At 44.0% G+C, this 19,311-nt stretch overlaps 1 protein-coding gene across 1 annotated transcript in view; it reads left to right on the forward strand.

The window, feature by feature from the left end:
* CRIM1 (cysteine rich transmembrane BMP regulator 1) overlaps positions 1–16,155 on the forward strand; it is a 208,396-nt gene extending 192,241 nt beyond the window's left edge. Inside the window, exons 14-17 of the mRNA XM_052648451.1 lie at positions 4,504–4,698; positions 11,558–11,677; positions 14,158–14,345; positions 15,711–16,155. Of these exons, the coding sequence (XP_052504411.1) occupies positions 4,504–4,698; positions 11,558–11,677; positions 14,158–14,345; positions 15,711–15,887 (680 nt within the window). The 3' untranslated portion in view covers positions 15,888–16,155. The remainder of the gene's footprint in view (positions 1–4,503; positions 4,699–11,557; positions 11,678–14,157; positions 14,346–15,710) is intronic.
* Positions 16,156–19,311: the final 3,156 nt, after the last annotated feature.

The raw sequence follows: 19,311 nt of genomic DNA on the forward strand, positions 1-19,311 counted from the left end.
GCAGATGAGTCAGCCCTTTTCATCAGGTGGCCAAAATATTGGAGCTTCAGCTTCAGCATTAGTCCTTCCAACAACTGGTCAGGACTGATTTCCTTTAGGATTGACTGATTTGATCTCCTTGCAGTCCAAAGGACTCTCAAGGGTCTTCTCCAACACCACAGTTCAAAAGCATCAATTCTTCGGCGCTCAGGTTTCTTCACAGTCCAACTCTCACATCCATACACGACTGCTGGAAAAACCATAGCCTTGACTAGATGGCATTTTCAGCACCACTTTTACTTGTTGAGCCCCAAATCAGTTCTGCCCTAGAGGCAGCCTCATGGTTGCGTTCATACAGAAAAGCAAAGAGTTTGAAGGTCAACCACTGCACCGCTGATTGACCCACTAGAATATCTGGTTTGATAAGCCTTGACCAGGTCCTTGACAGGCTCACCAGCTGTTTATTTCTTAAAGCAGGAAAGTGACTCATACATTGGAATTACTTCTGCATCACCTCCCATTCAGGAAACAGAGTTGTCCTTCATGCCTCTGTCCCCCCACCATCCATATCCTGACCACTGTTTCTCAGAAATAACTCTAAACCTTGCCTTTCCTCTCCATTCCCATCACCACATCACCATCTCCATCACCACATTACTCCAGGCCCATAGCACATCCCTATCAACAGTGTTCCCATCTTCCTAATCCCATTTAGGCTTCCATCCTGTCATATTCCTGGAGAAGGCAATGGCACCCCACTCCACTACTCTTGCCTGGAAAATCCCACGGACAGAGGACCCTGGTAGGCTGCAGTCCATAGGGTCGCAAAGAGTTGGACACAACTGAGCAACTTCACTTTCACTTTTCACTTTCATGCATTGGAGAAGGAAATGACAACCCACTGCAGTGTTCTTGCCTGGAGAATCCCAGGGATGGCAGAGCCTGGTGGGCTGCTGTCATGAGGTCGGACAGAGTCAGACACGACTGAAGCGACTTAGCAGCAGCAGCAACTGTCATATTCCAGGGTTCTCTTCTTGAAGAGAAAACTGATTAAGGCCCATCCCCTGCACTGCAGGAAGGATCTAAGTCTGCATCGTTCTTCATGGCCCTTTACGGTCTGACCCCCACCTCATCTCCAGCCATCCTCCCTGCAGCCCTGACACCTCCCACTGTCCTTCTAGTGGGACAGGCTGTTGAGCACACCACTGTCTGCTTTCAGTACCCTTCTTTCCAGCTTCTTCATCTTCTACTCATCTCTCAAAATAAAACTAAAACATCAGATCCTGGGCAAAGCCTCTCCCAGTTCCCCCAGCAGAGTTAGTTGCTCCGCCCTCTGAGTTTTGTTGTCCAGCTCCGCATTGAATTCACGAAACAGTGGCTGCTGCATGGTAGCTGGTGAGGAGTCCCAGTCTCCGTAGCCTTTCTCCCCCACTTTTGCTCAGTCCTCTGGGTCAGAGTCCAGGTCCTCCCTTTTTTCCCATTGATGATAAATGTTTGTAGAATAAATGAATGAATGTCTTTATAATGTTTAACATACAACCACTATTTTAATATCTTAATATTATAGATAATTTTAACCTGACTTGTATTAGCATTAATTAATTAAATGTCTTAAGATGCGATGGGTGTTTTTGCCTCGATCTTAAGAAAATGCAGACCAGTGCTTGCCCTTGAGATGAACTTCTTTTATTAAAATGACTCCTCATCCTCTCTGTGGCTCTTTCTCATTGTCTTCTGCCTCTTCTCTAAGAAAAGAACTGGCAGAATACCTCTAGGAGGAAAAACACAAAATAGATAAAGTGATGGACGAGATGAGGTGAGCATTGTAACCTTGTCCTCAGAGGTCCTTGCACTGCAATGCATTACTCCAATTTTATGCAGTGATATTAGTCCATCATGTAAGCTGTTGCAAGGTGTATGGAAAATGTAATCAGTAATATTGCTTTATGAAGGAATGCTTCCTTTCATAAAGAGTCCTCTGCATAATAGACTCTATAGATTTGATGGCAAATTTAATGTCCTCAATCAAGAGTTGGCTCGAGGTCAGTGTATTACTTGAATTAAGTTCATTAAGTGATTCTGCTCAGCCATTCGCTGTGTACATTTTGGGTATCTTAACAAAATCACCTCCTCTAAGGATCTCAGATTAGTGAAAACTTCTGAGATGAGTTTAATATGAAAGCCTCCAAGTGAATTTTTAAGCTTACTGGTCCATGCACCAGAGCCCTTTCTATGGAGTATTCCCAGATACAATGAAATACATATTTAAAGAGATATTAAAAAATTTCTGCTTACAACTAGAACTTTTTTTTTTTCACACAACAGCAGGATACAAATTCAAGTTCCCACAGACTGTAAACTAGAGATACTGGGATATATATCCAGGGATTAAAACAAAGGTACAAAAATTTCATGGTCTAAAGATATTGAAATCATACAAAGTCTCTTCTCCTATTGCTGTGGAATTTTTACAACTGGAACTCAACTGTCTCCCTTACTGAACCTCAAGCAACAGTAATTACAGAAATAGTGAAAAAGCATTGGGAAGCAGAGATATTATGCATTTAAATACTTGACAGATTCATTTCCACGATTACTTATAACACTCCATTATGGACCGAAACTTCCGTCTTTGGCAACACAAAATATCAGAGTCATGAGACATTATTGGTGCCATCTATCAGGGGCATATGCTTGAGTGATTGGTAAGAAGAGAGTATGGATTCCAAAGACATATTTCTGCCTGTGATCCTTCTCTGGAAGAGCTCCTTGGGAAGCTTCCTGCTGGCTGTTCAAGGAGCGATTGCAGCCTCCCAGGAACACTTGACTGCAGAGGGTGTGGGCCTGGAACCTTGCACAGAAATGTCCCTCCTTGCCCCTCAGGCATTGTGAGTTCTGTCCTTCGGGCCTGGGCAGCGAACACTGCTCTGGCCAGACCTTCCTACGTGCCTTCCAGGGAGAAACTGAGCTCCCCACCCCACTTCTTTCCTAAGGAACTTTCCTTCCAGATGCTTTTATAGTTTTTCATTAACCAGTGACCAGTGGTGAGTGGGCTTTCCAGGCGGCGCTAGTGGTAAAGAACCTGCCTGCCAATGCAGGAGATATAAGAGACGCAGGTTGATCCCTGGGTCAGGAAGATCCCCTGGAGGAAGATATGGCAGCCCACTCCAGTATTCTTGCCTGGAGAATCCCATTGACTGAGGAGCGTGTAGGACTACAGTCCATAGGGTCACCTGACTGAAGCGACCTAGCGTGCATGCAGTGGTGAGTGGAGCTGCCGGTAGAAGCTGAGCATAGAATTTCCCCAGGTTAGTATAAGTCGTCCCATTATCAGCCTGGCCAGTGACAGGGAGGGGCTGCCCCACCCCATCCTGTGTCTCTCCATTGATTGACCCCATCTCTGCTTTGCTGGTCATTGGGCCTCACTCTGAGTTCTGGAGGGAATGTGACCACTAGAAATAAGTTCAGATAAACCAGGAGAAGGTGTTGAGTTAAAGAGAAAGGAACTTTTAAGGAAAAGGTTGAGGGAAGGAGGATACAAGGACAGCCAGGAAGGACAGAGGAAAAAGAGCAGAATGTGTTACACTGTAAATTCTTACATCAGCCTCGGATGGTCAAGATGGTCATGGCTCAGATGGCCAAGAATCTGGAGACCTGGGTTCAGTCCCTGGGTTGGGAAGATCCTCTGGAGGAGGGCATGGCAACCCACTCCAGTATTCTTGCCTGGAGAGTTCCCGTGGACAGAGGAGCCTGGCGGGCTACAGTCCATGGCGCTGCAAAGGGTTGGACACGACTGAGCCAATTTTGTGTAAATTCTTATATACAAAAACTGACTCTTAAAAAATGTATTGTTTTCACAGACCATACTTTGCTGGAAATAATAGATTGAAATGAGGTTGTTTTTGAAGTAGGAATGTCCTGGTTGATGAGAGGGAAATGCATCCAGCATTCCTGTAAAATGAAGGAAATGGTTATCTCCATCCGAGTTCCCTGTGGGAGAGCACAGGAAACCTGCCGGCTCCCTGGAGAGGCCATCGTCATTCCTTCCCCTCGCCTGCGTCATCTTGTTACAGAGAATAACGATGGAAGTTGTTTCTATAAGGATCCTCAGCTGGACTTTTTAATCTCTTTCCACATGGAACAAAACCTCTGAACACGTCTCCTTACCTATTTGTGTTTTAGTTTTTTTACCTGGCGTGTTCAACAGCCATACAGTGATTGAGTTTGTGTATTTTGCGATGACAGTCCAATGACTCTTGGCCAGCGAGTACGTTTCCTGGCTGGTTGCTATAATTACCACCCTGCGTCAGCCTCGATGGCCCTTGAGCAGGTCCAGGCCACAAGATGAGTGTTCCAACGAGTCTGCTGAACCAGGGGACTGGGGAAGCGGAACTTTCACCCAGTGCTGGGCATCCCAGAGCATGCCGTGATTGCACAGTGCTATCCCCCTTTACGTCTCAACTATGTTGAAAAGATGTGCTTGTCACATGGAGTGACTCCACCATGTGTCCTTTTTTTCCCTAGAGGACACAATCCCAAAGAAGGTGGTATGCCACTTCAGCGGGAAGGCCTACGCGGACGAGGAGCGCTGGGACATCGACAGCTGCACGCACTGCTACTGCCTGCAGGGCCAGACCCTCTGCTCCACCGTCAGCTGCCCGCCGCTGCCCTGCGTCGAGCCCATCAACGTGGAAGGCAGCTGCTGCCCCATGTGCCCAGGTATCTTAAGCTGCCACCCTGCCACTTTTCATCCTGTGATGTTGATTTTAAGAGCAAACTAGAGCAGACTGAGAGCCTCCTGGACCCAACCCTATGGAACTAATTCCTTTGGCCCAGAGAGAGACATGGAGGGTAGCTTGAGAGACTGTGACTTCTAGGTGAGCGCCTGATTTTGGTTCCATTCTGGAATTGCTCTGGTTCTTCTGATTGGCATTCTCTAAAATGTCAGTGGCGGGCCTGATGGGTATACCCTCGTGGGTATTAATGACACCTGCCATATCCAAGCAGCACAGTTTGAGGGCAGTGTTGGCTGAGCCTAGTGACAAAGGTCCATGATTAGACAGAGTAGGGGATACACTTGACAGCTCTTCTAAGGTGACTGTCTCCCAAAACCAAAATGGAAGAGCTGCATTTAAAGAACACGCTCCTGGCCCAGTCTCTTCAGTGCATCAGTTTTGGCAGTCCCGGGCCGTCTGCCCTGAACTTTCCATCTCTTCCCACCAAGGACAGGAACCACAAAGCACACCCCCAGCTGGGTTTTGCAGATGGATCACTTGTCTGCGTCTGTTTCCACATCCCACCGTTCACATCAGCCCAGTAATCCGCCTCTCAGTTTAAACCTAAGCCCCCCTCAGCTGCCCAGATCCTCCCCCAGGCCTTCTGGATTCCCTGCCCGTGTCTCCTGCCAAAACAGCTCCTTTGTTTTCTGCCCCTCATCCCAGCAACGCAGGGCCTGAGCCCTTGTCAAGACAGCCTCTGGGCAGTGTCCAGATCAAAAGCCCTGGACACACAGATCTCGGCAGGCAGCCGAGACCTCACGACCGAAGAGAGGGCTCACTCTAGGAGCCCAGGAAGCTCCTCAGCTATGCGAGAGCCCTGCATCTTCACCCTGATTCTGTGTTTCCTTGTAGCATTGCATTAGAGACTCTGGCTCCGTGCAGCACAGTGGGCTAGAGGTCACGGCAGCTTAGAAGGGCATCAGCACCACGCACTTGTAAAATGGCACGGTCAGTTAAATCTCAAGGATTTCATTGAGCTCAGCGCAGGTTTGCCTTTTGTTTAGGTGCTGTGTAAGCAAGACAATTCTAAAAATGTCCATTTATCCCCTAAAAAGAAAGGGATACGTTAAAAGGGTCAGGAGACTGAGCCCTTTTCAGATCCCTCCGTTGGGTGCTTTTCATGGTTTAGTTCCCTTGGCCTTGTTAATGATGTAGACCAAGAGTCAGAAGGTTGCTTCCATGTTGTATCAATAGGTGTGTACATCGGAGAAGCAGAACCTGCAAGTGTTTTGCATGAGAAGTATGATGAGAAATGTATTTCCCATCCGAGTTGCTTTATCTAATACGTTTCACCTGATTCCCAAGTTTCATACCAGTTTTCCTAGTAATAAGCTTGTAATGATCTAAATGGTAAAACTTGATCTTACTTATTGAACCAAGAATCATTTCATGCCTACTCAAGTAAGCACTGCTTGAGGCCTGGGGAAGACAAACAGTGAATCCAGCAAGTCCCCATCCACACAGAACTGATGTTTTCTTAGGGAGACACAGGCAGCAAACAGGTAAACAGACACACGATGAGGACACTGGCCGCGGAGCGACTCACAGCCAGCCCGGGGGTGGGGGGTGCCGGGCTGGGCAGAAGGGGCGGGATGTTTGGATGATCCAGGAACCCTCACAGATTGCATGACATTTATAAGGGACCCAGAAGGATGGTAGGAATCACGGATTAGGAGAGAACCTCTGCACATAAGCAGGATGAAAGCCCAGTGGGTGGGAATCTGCCGTGGATGCTCGGAGAGAAACGGATGCTGTGTGGGTGGGACCCCTTGAACAGGGAGGGTAACCAGAAGCAAGCAGAGAAGCAGCCATGTACCAAAATATGAGATCTCATGAGTGATTTTAGAATCTTACTGAGTAAGATAGAGACTCTGGAGAGTTTAGAGTAGAGCAATGATGGAATGTTTCTTGCAGAAGTGGAAGCTGAGACCAGGGCAGTAGATGTGAGGTGGGAGGAGTGGCCGGGTTCTGCTTCTAGTAAAAGGGTAGATTCCATAGGATTTGAACATGATGTGAGGAGTGAAAGAGGAGGCACACCATGAACAACTGTAATGTTTTTGATCAAAACATGGAGTTGCAACTCTGGTGTAAAATCAGTTTTATTGGGGCATTTTTTTTAGTTTGAAATCTCCATTGGACACCTGAGTGGAGGCAGTGAATAGACAGTGAATATCTAGAGCTCAGGAGAGAGATAAGAAGTGTTTCTATAAAACTGAACATTGTCATAGAAGGGAGGTTTTTAAGCCTTGAGACTGGACGAGGTCACCCAAGAAGTGAGTGGAGATAGAGAAGAAAAGGGAGTCTGGAACTGAGCCCAAGAACCCTTCACTTTTGGGATCTAGGCAGGTCAGGGATGGAAAACAGAAAAGGAGCCCCTGCCACATGGGAAGACACCAAGAGCTGTGACCTGGGAGCCACCTGGAAAAAGGGTGGGGAAAGTGTGGTGGGTGACATCAGGTGAGAAGTTGGGACTGACCACTGTGCATTTAGCGTCATCCAAGTCATTTTGACGAGCCATTTCCCCACAGTGGTGGCAGCAAAGTCTGCTTAGATGTTTTCAGAAAGAAGGGGTGGGTGGTGAATTGGAGACAACCGTGACACATCTCAGCTACAGACCACGGTGCTCAATTCACAGGATTTTCCTGTGGAGCAGAGGGGTCTGTCTGGGCGGCTTTCACTTGAAGAAGGACTGAGCTGGGCCTTGAAAGACAGGCGGGTTCTCTTCATTGGAGTGAGAGAGTCACCTGACCGAAGACCCTGAGACAGAGGCCAGATGCCCCTGCAATAGGGAGTTCTAGTAGCAGGAGGTAAGGACAGAGGAGACAGCTTTGGTCAAGATGTTCAGGGCTTTAATATTCAAACCAAGGGAGATTTTGTCCTTCATCCTTCTCGGGAGGCTCCTTTTTAAACAGATGAGACACAACATCATGGAGGTGCTCCAGGCAGCCTCTGGGGTCTGCAGGAGGGACTGAAGCCGGGAGAGACCCGGGGCCAGGACAGCTGTGACTTGCCTTACGAACGACCCAGGTGTGTGATGGTAGGACCCGAGTTCAGGTGACGCGGTGGCAGGAATAGAGGTAGGTCCCTCTCCTCGACTGCGAGTGTGACAGAAGAGGGAACGCAGGTTTCACTGGCATCTGCTCACGACTAGAGATTCCTCCAATGACTTCTCTGTCAGCGTGCACCATTGGATTGGAACTTAATTTCTGTTAACTCCCCTTTCTGCTTCTGATGTATTATTGATGAATCATTTTTCCATTTTATCTCTACACATTTTGTAGTCAGTTGAGCTCTGCCACTTCACGTTTGACTTAAGTGTGGCCTGCCAGGAAGCCTGGGCTCCTGTCCCAATTTCTCGTGGTCTCTGAAGTTTCAGGTGGCTGCTTTTCCCCCGGATACTTGGCTTTGCCCCCTGCACACATCAGCTGACATTCTGAATAGCCCTGCCCTCACCAAGCATTTCCTCCTTTTGCCACCTCTGGATATGAGTAAGACTTGTGAACTGGTTTGCTGGTCAATACTTGCCCCATTTTATAGAAAACTGAAGGTCAGAAAAGCGAATATCCAAAGCCACGCAGCTCGTTAGCAGACCTGGGAGTCCTGGACCTGGGTTAACCTGGAGTTCCATCCCCCCAAAAATGGTGTCCTCACCTTGCAAGTCCCAAGCACCCTGCCCCATATTCCGGAAACAGACATTTTAAGGAAGGTGAATCTTACAATGGGCCAGGTCGGTGCATCTGAATTTAAAATATGTCGCCACTAAGTTGTCTTAGGTTCCTCTGAGCAAATTGGACCCAGTTGTAATTCTTAATTGTGACTGAGTGCCTGTGATCTGTGCCTCCGGGCCAGGGGAAGGGTGTGTCACTCCTTGTCATCGACAAGGCCAGCAGCTTTATAAAGGGCTCTTGCAGTAAATGTCAGAAGGGTTCTGTTTGAGAGTTGGGGTTGTTGCCGTTTCTGGCCGTGGCAGACCTCGGTCTCAGTGTGGAAACACAGCAGCACCCACACTCCTTTTTGTTTCTCCAAGCATTCTTTTTTTTAAAGGTGTATCCTTTTTGGCAAAAATGCTCAGAGGTGGCTTCCCTCTTAAATTCACATTAAAGGAAATGACCCTCTCCCCTTAGACCCAAGAGCTCTGAACTGAGCTTTGAATATTTGGTGATACAGGAGGTGCTATGGGTGGATTTTAATCAGAGCTGAACTGAGCTTAGCAGAGCAAATTGATCCAGAGGACAGGCTGTGAGCTGCCCAATGGGGAGACGGAACTCATCACTGGAGGCCCATGAGGGCAGAATTGGTCTTGATCACAACTGTGTGCCCCAGACTTAGCCCAGTGCCTGCCACGTAGGAAGTATTGATGAAATGTTGGTTGAACGATGGTGATTAAGTAACCACTGAGTAAAACAGTCCTCCTCCATCCTGGGCAGATCCTTCCAACATTCCCAGCCGTCGCCAGGTAGAGCCTTTCTAAGCACTTGGGGGAAGAGAACGCACACTGTCAAGCCTGTGTGGTGTGGAAGCTTTCACTGAAATCTACCTCCAGGCAGGAAGGAGGCACAGGAATTTCAAAGTTGCTTATCTCTGCCGCTGTCTTCCTGGGGGACTGTGTAGAAGTCTTTGCTACTTAGCTGCTGACATTCACAGGTTTTCCGCGTGGGTCTCATGTTAGCCTTTTCTCCTGAGGCAGCTGCAGGTCAATGGCAGGTCAGCCCCTGGGGTGATAAGGCAGCTCAAGGCTGTGTGTTGGACCAGGCAGGGCAGGGGTTCAAGACACCATAGCAAAGATGTCATGGAAATGTCAAGGGGTTTTCTTCCCAAATTCCTCCAGGAAATTTGTATCGTATACCAAGATGTCTCAGTGGGCAAGCTAAACATCATCCCCACACACAGCCTAGAACCACCAAATCAGGTCCAGCCTGGACCTACCAAATCAGGACCTGTGAGCAGGTTTTATAAGGCCTCAGATGACTCAGATATGATAGAAAAGTTTGGAATCACTAGTTGATACTCAGGCCTGTGCTTCTGTAAATGAAAATGGTTTCAAGTAAACTCTCTTTTTTATTTCAGTGAATTGTTGAACCTTTCAAAATTCTTAAGAGTGTCTAGTTCTTGCCATGTCTGAGTACACGCATGCTAAGTTGCTTCAGTCGTGTCTGACATGGACTGTAGACCATGTCGCTTTGCGACCCCATGGACTGTAGCCTGCCATGCTCCTCTGTCCAAGGGATTTTTTAGGCAAGAACACTGGAGTGAGTTGCAGCGCCCTCCTCCAGGGGATCTTCCCAACCCAGGGATCGAACCCATTGCTCCTGTGGCTCCTGCATTGCCTGCAGATTCTTTACCACTGAGCTACTGGGGGAGCTCTTGAAGTTCGACTAAGAAAGCTAAAGCTGAAGTAACTAACTTTATTCCTGGGGACAGTAGGAAGACCTGGGCTTCGGATTCACAGGACTGCATCTGAAGCCTGGCTCTGCTGTTCCTGGATGCATAACCTTGGGCAGTTAATGCAGTGGAAGCTGAATTCATACTCTCTTCTCTATCACGTTTCACTTCTCTCAGATCTGTCTTTTTTAAGGTTCACTTCTTGAAAAACTGGTAACTTTGGGATTGCCATTGATCACTCTGAGAGAAATATTCCAACTTAGAAAAACATATTTCATGTATTTTATTTTGGTGTAAATAAGGCTGTTTATTGGGCTTCCCTGGTGGCTCAGATGGTAAAGAATCTGCCTGCAATGCCAGAGACTTGGGTTCAGTCCCTGGGTTGGGAAGATCCCCTGGAGGAGAGCATGGCAACCCACTCCAGTATTCTTGCCTGGAGAATTCCATCAACAGAGGAGCCTGGCGGGCTACAGTCCATAGGGTCACAAAAAGACACAAGACTGAGCAACTAAGCACAGCACAGCACAAGGCTGTTTCTTAGTATTTAGTATTGCCAATGTTGGGTAACCTTATTATAAAAATCAGTTAATAACATGGCAGGACTTGGCCAAGAAAAGTGTTTGATGCAGATTTCTGTCATATGTTGGAAAAAGAGGTTTCTTAAGAATTATTTCTTTTAAAAGTTGGCGAATTATTGTTAGCCAGATGAAGTTAGGAATATATTCCTGATATTTGGGGTTAACAAATGTATCATTCTTCTCAGTTTTGTTTCATGTTGTAGTATGGTGTTGATCAAAGTGTCTGTATGATTGAGTTAGATAATATAAACATATTTACTCAAGTTCAGTTTCCAGCCTACATGGTTCCCGGAGTAACAGAGCAGACACGTAAGACTTAAATCAGGCAGCACCTTATGAGGTCCGCTGACGTCCATTCCTTTTGAGGGGAACAGAGTGAAGGGGAAATGAATAAAGAATGAAGGTGCTTTAACTTTTTCACTTCCTGTGACATATTTCATATAAATGATTCAACATTCATGGATTAAAGAGCAACAGTTATTAAAGTATAATTTAGCTGATGGAAAGTAAAAGAAATCCTTTCATTTCAGCCAGTGCCCATCAGCTTGCACAAATCTGTAGTCAGCAGCATTTGTTAGGAAAAAGCAGAGCTTTCGAGTTTGGTGGAGGAGTAAACTTCTGCCCCTTTTAAATGGCTGTAAAACATGTTTCCCACCCCTGCAAAGGGAGTGGCTCTCGGACATTTATGTCAGTGCAGGAACTGGATCGTTGTGTCCCAGGACATGTTGTGTTGTGTTGCAGTGAACTGAATGTACTGTCTACCTGGGTTGAGGAGAGAGAAGTCAGTAAGGTGCTCCCCCCTAATCATCTCTTACCAAAAAAATGTTCCCTTCTTTTTAGAAATGTACGTCCCAGAACCAACCAATATACCCATTGAGAAGACAAATCATCGGGAGATTGACATGGAGGTCCCTCTGTGGCCCACACCTAGTGAAAACGACATCATCCATCTCCCCAGAGGTAAGTGCCAAAGTCAGCAGATACGAGCTTATTTCACTGCAGGTGCTCAGTCAATGCACAGTGGGAGCTGGGTTCATCCTCTCTCACCACCTTCCACTTCTCTCAAATCTGTCATGTGTATGATTTACTTTTTTTTTTTTTTAATTTTCAAAACTTCTTTTGAGTAACCTATTAAATCACATGTCCAAGTAATCTCAAACAACTAGTCCAGGAAAGACCTGCTTGGCTGTAACATGTTTAACAGCCTGAGATGATGAAGTAAGTCTTCAGATAAAATGCCCCTTTTCCGGCCCCACATGCTCACAGACTTAGTGATGATGGAAAGAAATATGTTCCTGATCATAAAAGCTTGGCATCTGGAATTTCTAAGCCATCTCTCAAATGTATGTATGTGAATAAACTTTGTAAGGAGAGTAATAATCAATTATTCACCTGCCCCTGTGGACCTTCTATCAAGCATTTATGCATTAAGATTGCCCTCTGCCTCCGGGCAGTTTTCACTCAGAGTCCAGTTTATTACTGATATGTTGGTTTTCCCACTCATCAGGCTTTTCCATGCTTCTTTTTTTCCTGCTCTGCCCTTTTAGTTGTGTGCAATAGAGATGTTATGCTGCCTCTCAGCAGCTAAGTGGCAAAGCAGGGCCAAGTTCCTGTCAGTCTTAACCTTCTATCTAGAAGTAGATCTCTTGATCAAAATAGTGTAAGCTTGCTCTTAGCCATGACTCGGTACTGCCTCCTGTCTATTCCAAGGACATTTTCAAAACCATTGTTAAGACAGTTTTTGTTATTTCTTTTGGAAGAACTGAATTCATGGCTTGAGAGATTAACGATCGCTTACTTTAGATGTTGTCTAAGTGTTATGCTTGGACCCAGCCAGATGACCAGAGAGCCAAATTCCTGGACCCATGTTTTGGCTCCTTTTCTAACTGCTGACTGAAGGGCGCTTTCCCGTTATGTGTACAGTCATTCAGTCAGTAAATATTAGTGCCTGTTCGGTGCCACATACTGCTCTGGGCGCTGAGTTTTGGCCACAAGAATAGCCCTTACTTATTATGTTGAGGACTCTGAGTTACATAGTAGTTGTGCTATAAAGACCCTCAGGAGAAATCTCGTGTGTTGGTACCAAGGAAATCTATGCTTCTCCTAAGCAACTGCTTTGTTTTCATCTTAAAGACAGTGTGAATCTTATTGATGATGTTTGTTTCCATTTTTGCTTTGGCTGCTAGAAAGCTTAAAGCTCAATTTTATGGCGTGCTTTTAGGCCGTAAAACAATTTAAAGACTAAATTTTTTTTTAACAGATCTCGATTGAAGCTTCAGTTTTCTTTCCCCAAGCCTCAATTTACTTTTCTTATATGTCATATATTCCTAAAAACACTTCCAATATCATTTATATTGTAGGAAGCTACAAGTTCATTCTTCATTATGTATTTGCACCCTGAATTCATCAATAGAATGTTTTATCTTTTTTGCATTTTTTTGATGCTGATAAATACGTTTGCTTTTTTCCCACCTCCTATAAAGTATTACCATCTATGGTGCCTAAAATGACTAGAAAGGGTCTCTTCTTTCCATCCCCCCACAAACACATGGAAGTATACTAATAAAAATCTGAGTTTTAAATTAAAGACAGTATTAACATCACAAAGCTGTGCTGCTTCATGAGCTGAGTCTTCAAAATAGTTCAAAATCAGGTCCTTTTGCTTGTATGTGTTCCGCATCTCTCACTAACCTGGTCTTTCACTAACCTGATCCTAACTACAGTGGTTTACTTCAAACAAAATAAGGACATTTTCAGAGCGCTCCTGATTGCTGTATATTTACCTTTGTGAAAGAATGGTGATTTAAAAGAACAAAAAGACCCATCATTTATAAGAGCAAAATTAAATGTCTGTTATACAGGAAAATGATCTAACAGGCCGAGTGAATTTTTATTGTTTATGAAAAGTAAGGCATTTTTGCTTAGAGCTCAGTAAACTGAAATATCAACCAACAGACCAAGCTTTTGATCCTGGCTTGGTTTTTACAAGTGCACTACTAATTAGTCTTATCTGTTACACTAAGTGGAAGCATGCACTTTGTCCTCACCTCCTGTTTACTAGAATAAATAAGCAGGGAGGAAAGCTGATGTTTCTGTTTCAGAATCTTAGGACCATAAAGGTTAACATTAATCAAAATATTTTTTAGTCATTTTTAAAGTCTATATAAGAAACATATTTTCTTGACTAGCTAGAATCAGTATCATCCTGCCCAGTTATTAAACCTTCTCACCCTAATATTTCCTTTTTTACATCCATCCTAAGAGTTCTGCCCTTTCATAAGAGCTCTTTGGATCCACATTAGACTTTAATCATGTTTTAGCCTTAAAGTACTGGGAAGCAATAAAACCAAGCCACTGATCTCTATTTGCAGTGTAATTAAGATAATCCTTAAACATTCTGGTTTAGGTAATAAATGCTTGTAATATTTTTTTTCTCCCAGACGTGGGTCACCCCCAGATAGATTACAGAGATAACACCAGGCTGAACTCAGAAGATTCTTCGGTGGACTCCATTGCCTCGGTTGTGGTTCCCATAATAATAGGCCTCTCTATCATAATAGCATTCCTGTTCATCAATCAGAAGAAACAGTGGATACCACTGCTTTGCTGGTATCGAACACCAACTAAGGTATTGTCCTAACAGTTTCAACCTCTTAAACAATCAAACTAGGAAAGCCTCCATGCTTGTGTTTCCTTAGTTGCTGGATATCTGCTCTACCAGCCGAATTTTATTTTGCTCTTCATGGCCTCAAATGTACATCAGGCTGTAGTGATCAGATATATAGTACTTGCCTGGGGCTAGATCAGTCACTGAATGAATTCTCCATCATCCATCGGTTAACGAACCTGACCTTTTTCACAAGTCCAATTTCCTGAATTTAAAGTTTTCAAATAGGAATCAATCCAAGGGTATTTGTTTAAGTCATTGTTGTTTATATTAGAGATTACAACTTGATCACTTGGTATTTCTCAATCATCCATCAACATAGAATTGGGAGAGGAAGAAAAAATCACAAGGGTAGAAGATAACACTCAGAAAAGGGAAAGAGGAGAGCTGAAAGCTCATGAAGATGTACAGAAGTCCAAAGGACAGGGAAACATGTCAAACGCATACAGAAAGAAGGGTAGCGACAGATGGAGACATTGCGTGAAATAATACCAGACAGGGTGGAGAAAGGCAGATTTCGTACTGCAGAAAGAACATGTATTTACTGTCAATACAAAGGGCTTCAATCTGCCTGTTTTAAAAAGGAGGAAGGAATTCATTTACTCAAGAAAAAAGTCATACAACCTTAAGAATTGAAAACAGCCATTTTATCATCCAGATAACCCTTTCCCAGAAAATTTATCAGATGGAATAGCCTGCCTCTGATTTTTTCCAACAAATACACGAATTGCTACTGGGTTGGGATACAGGGCTGTAGAGGACAGTCCCCACCTGCAGAGCTGGGGAAAGCGTGTGGCTGGAGACAGAGGGACTGGCCCAAACCGGGATGCTCATTCTACAGCCTGAGTGATTCAAAGTGGTCCATTTATCTTAATAGCTGCCTACCTGGTACCTTCCATTCATCCTTCAACTCTCTTAAGCACTGATCTGTACTTCAAGGATTTGAAAATAACTATGTCACTTCAGTATTTTTTCAGTTCCTTTATCTCCTCGTTTGACATAATTTATTGGCATTTTACCTTTAAACACAATTTTTCAGTATCCCAGTATAGTTGGTGGGACTTCCCCAACAGTTCAGTGGTTAAAGTTCTCTGTTTCCACTACAGGAGCCACAGTTTCGATCCCTGATCAGGGAACTAAGATCCGTGTGCCATGCAGTATGCCCCAACCCCCTCAAAAAGAACAGGCTATTACCCCATGTAGTCCGCTCATCCATGTACTGTGATGCTGTTATCTCACTTGAATGAGGCCTAGATATCTGTTGATTCAAGATACATAACGCAGCTAATTCTTTATGGTTTTTTCCCCCCCCTTCTTCTGAAATAGCCTTCTTCTTTAAATAATCAGCTGGTATCTGTGAACTGCAAGAAAGGAACCCGGGTCCAGGTGGACGGTTCCCAGAGAATGCTGAGAATCGCGGAACCAGACGCGAGATTCAGTGGCTTCTACAGCATGCAGAAACAGAACCACCTACAGGCAGACAATTTCTACCAAACAGTGTGAAGACAGGCGGCGCCAACGAGGTTCTGAAAGAAAAACGACTCAGTCTGCTTTTAAAAAAGTAAACTCGAATTCATGCACTTGCTTAGTGGATTGTATTGGATTGTGACTTGATGTACAGCGCTGAGGACTTCCTGGGCTGGGCTCTGGCGGCAGCGGCATGCAGAGCAAGCATTCCCACTCCTCCTCAAGATGACTGACCAAGTGGTGTCTCAGAACCAAAGGTTTCAAAGTTGCTAAGATGTATTTGCTTGTAATGTAGCTGTAGAGAAACTTGGGGGCGGGGACAGTGAGTTTGGTTGGGGAGAGTGGGTGGGAGGGGGGTGGTGGTGGAAAGACACAGTTGGTCAGCTCCGCTTGGGGAGAAGTCCAGTCCAGTGGCCCAGAGGATATCTTTTCCTGTTGCTCGGAAGACTGCACTGGTTGCTGCAAAGCTCAGGCCTGAGCGAGCAGGAAAACAGGCCTTGCGATCCTTCTGCCTGTAACCACCTTAGACTACCAGACAAGAGCACCAGACCCTTTTGATAGCCATCCCAGGCCTCAAGCCACACGCTTCTTTTCTATACAGTCACAGCTGCAGTAGGCGGCGAGAAGCAGGAGGCGTGGGGTAGCCACGTTTCTCTAAAGCGGGTGATTAAGGATCTACAGTTATACTTTTTGCTGCTTTCTTTTTTCTTCCGAGCCAATCAACCAGTTCCTAGCAGAGTCAGCAGATGATCAGGACCCGAGTCGTTTCTTGACGTGAGCACTGGAGCTTTTCTGCCGGCCACGTGGCAGGAAGGGGAGGGTGAGGTCACCAGGCATTTCCAGGGCTACACTTCCTTGTCGCTTTCTTCTGTTCTGTTGTTGGTTGTTCATAGTTTTTGTTGGAGCTCTAGCTTAAAAAGAAACTTTAAAAAAAAAAAAAAAAGACTGTTCGGGGATATTTTTTTTTCCTTATTATATACTGAATCTACAAAATAGAAACTACTTCATTTTAATTGTATATTATTCAAGCACCTTGGTTGAAGCTCAAAAAAAAAAATTATGCCTCTTTAAACTCTAGCAATTATAGGAATATTTATGTAACTCTTATGCTTCAGAAAAACAAAAGTATTTGTGTGCGTGTGTATATAATATATATATGCATATATATTTATACACATACAATTTTATGTTTTCCTGTTGAATGTATTTTTATGAGATTTTAACCAGAACAAAAACAAACAGGCATTCCATCACAAATTTTTGACTAACACAAAATCTCATTCTACCTGCAGTTTAATTGGGAAGAGAAATGTGTGTGTGAGTGTGAGTGTATGTGTGTGTATGCACACACCTTGAACAGTCAGCCCCATACCTGCCATGGACAAGGTATTCCTTTATTAAATTCTTCCTCATTTGGATTTGCTTTCGGTTTTCAATTCGCTCACTGGCCAGAGACATCGATGGCAGTTTTAGCTGCATCACTAATCAGCTCCTGGATTTTTTTTTCTTCTTTCAAACAACTGTTTGAAACAACTACTGGAATATTGTCCGTAAGAAGCTGGAAGTTTGTTGTAGTTTGCCTCAGATATAACTGACTGTATACTATAGTGTTAAACTTTTCAAACAGCTCTTAGCACTTTTATACTAATTACCCATTTGTTGCATTGATTTTTTTTTTCTTTTAAAAATGCTTGTTGTGAAAGACACAGATACCCAGTATGCTTAATGTGAAAAGAAAACGTGTTCTGTTTTGTAAAGGAACTTTCAAGTATTGTTGTAAATACTTGGACAGAGGTTGCTGAACTTAAAAAAAAAATTAATTTATTATTATAATGACCTAATTTATTAATCTGAAGATTAACCATTTCTTTTGTCTTAGAATATCAAAAAAAAAAAAAAGGAAAAGAAAAAGGTGTTCTAGCTGTTTGCATCAAAAAAAAAAAAGATTTATTATCAAGGGGCAATATTTTTATCTATGTCCAAAATAAATTTGTTAATGATATGCTACCAAAATAGATTTACATCAGCCTGATTAGTATAAATTTTGGTTGACAATTAACCATTCCTGGCATAAAAAGTCTATCAAAAAATTGTAAATGCTTGCTTTTTGTTTTTTCAATCATGGCCATATTATGAAAACACTAACAGGATATAGGACAAGGTGTAAATTTTTTTTTTTATTATTTTAAAGATTTGATTTATCCTGAGTGCTGTATCTATTACTCTTTTACTTTGGTTCCTGTTGTGCTCTGTAAAAGAAAAATATAATGTCCTGAAGAATAAAATAGATATATGGCACTTGGAGTGCACTGTAGTTCTACAGTTTGTTTTCTTCAAAAAACAAGGCTGTAAGAGGATTACCTGCAACTTGATTCTTGGCAGCAAATAAACACTTTGAATCCAAATCACATGATGTGGCTTTCAGAAAGATTCTGTCTGAGGTGTGAAAGATGACTCATCCTTTTAAGGTTGACAGTTCCGTGAGTCTCCAGCATCACAAACAGCCCCAGTGCTTTGCTCAGAAGGCAGGCCTTTCCCAAGGAATCCTTGTGAGACAAAAAAGAGGCCTCTCCCGACCCCAGTGCCCACCGCCAAGCGTACAGCCCAGGGAGGCTGCTGTGAGGGAAATTTAAAACCTACCTGTTGTCAGTCACCAATCAAATATGCCCAGCTCATCATTAGTGTCGTTCATCATGTGTAGGAAAAGAGCTGCAGTGGGAACTCTAGGGTTTACTGCTGAGGAATAATGAGGTTACCAAGCAAAATCAGGGAGTCCTCATTAAAAAGGGACTTTGAGTTGATCGGAAAAAACAGCATTCTTTTCATACAGTTCAGATGCATCAACTTAAGAAGGAACTATAAACAGAATGTCGTTGAGTGGCTTCAGAAGACAGCTCTTTTGCTATTTAGTATGCCCCCTTGTATAAGACAATTTTATTGGTAAGAATCTTCATCAGTTCCAGAGCATGGGACAAACTGTTCACATTCACTATGAAGACATGAATAAAACACGGAACCATCTCCACTTCCACAAAGCCCTAGAGAAAGGCTGACATGCTATGCTGGCACCAAACTCCAAACTGACCTGTTGCCGTCTTCATGTTTTACTGAGCAGAGTGAGGAACACAGTGGGCTCTGTACACTCAACAAATGTTTTAAGTGGGATCTGAAGTGTCCGATGGCTAATTAGACTCTACTTACATTCATGTTGGTGATGGGAAGAGGCTGTCAGGAATGTTTCACAGACCCAGGAAAAGACGAGACTTCTGTCATTCCACAGTAGCTTATCACTATCTGTAAAATGCCCCTCCCCCGCCACACCACCCCCACTAAGCATGAGGCTATTACAAGCTCATGCTCTGTGATAAGACAGTGTGTGGAATAGCAAGGGGAGGAATCCAGCATGGATAAGGGAAGAAAAGTTTAAAGAAAAAAACTCAAAATTCTCAAATGTATGCTA

The sequence above is a fragment of the Budorcas taxicolor genome, chromosome 11, assembly GCF_023091745.1.
Source record: "Budorcas taxicolor isolate Tak-1 chromosome 11, Takin1.1, whole genome shotgun sequence".
In the NCBI taxonomy this organism is placed as follows: domain Eukaryota; kingdom Metazoa; phylum Chordata; class Mammalia; order Artiodactyla; family Bovidae; genus Budorcas; species Budorcas taxicolor.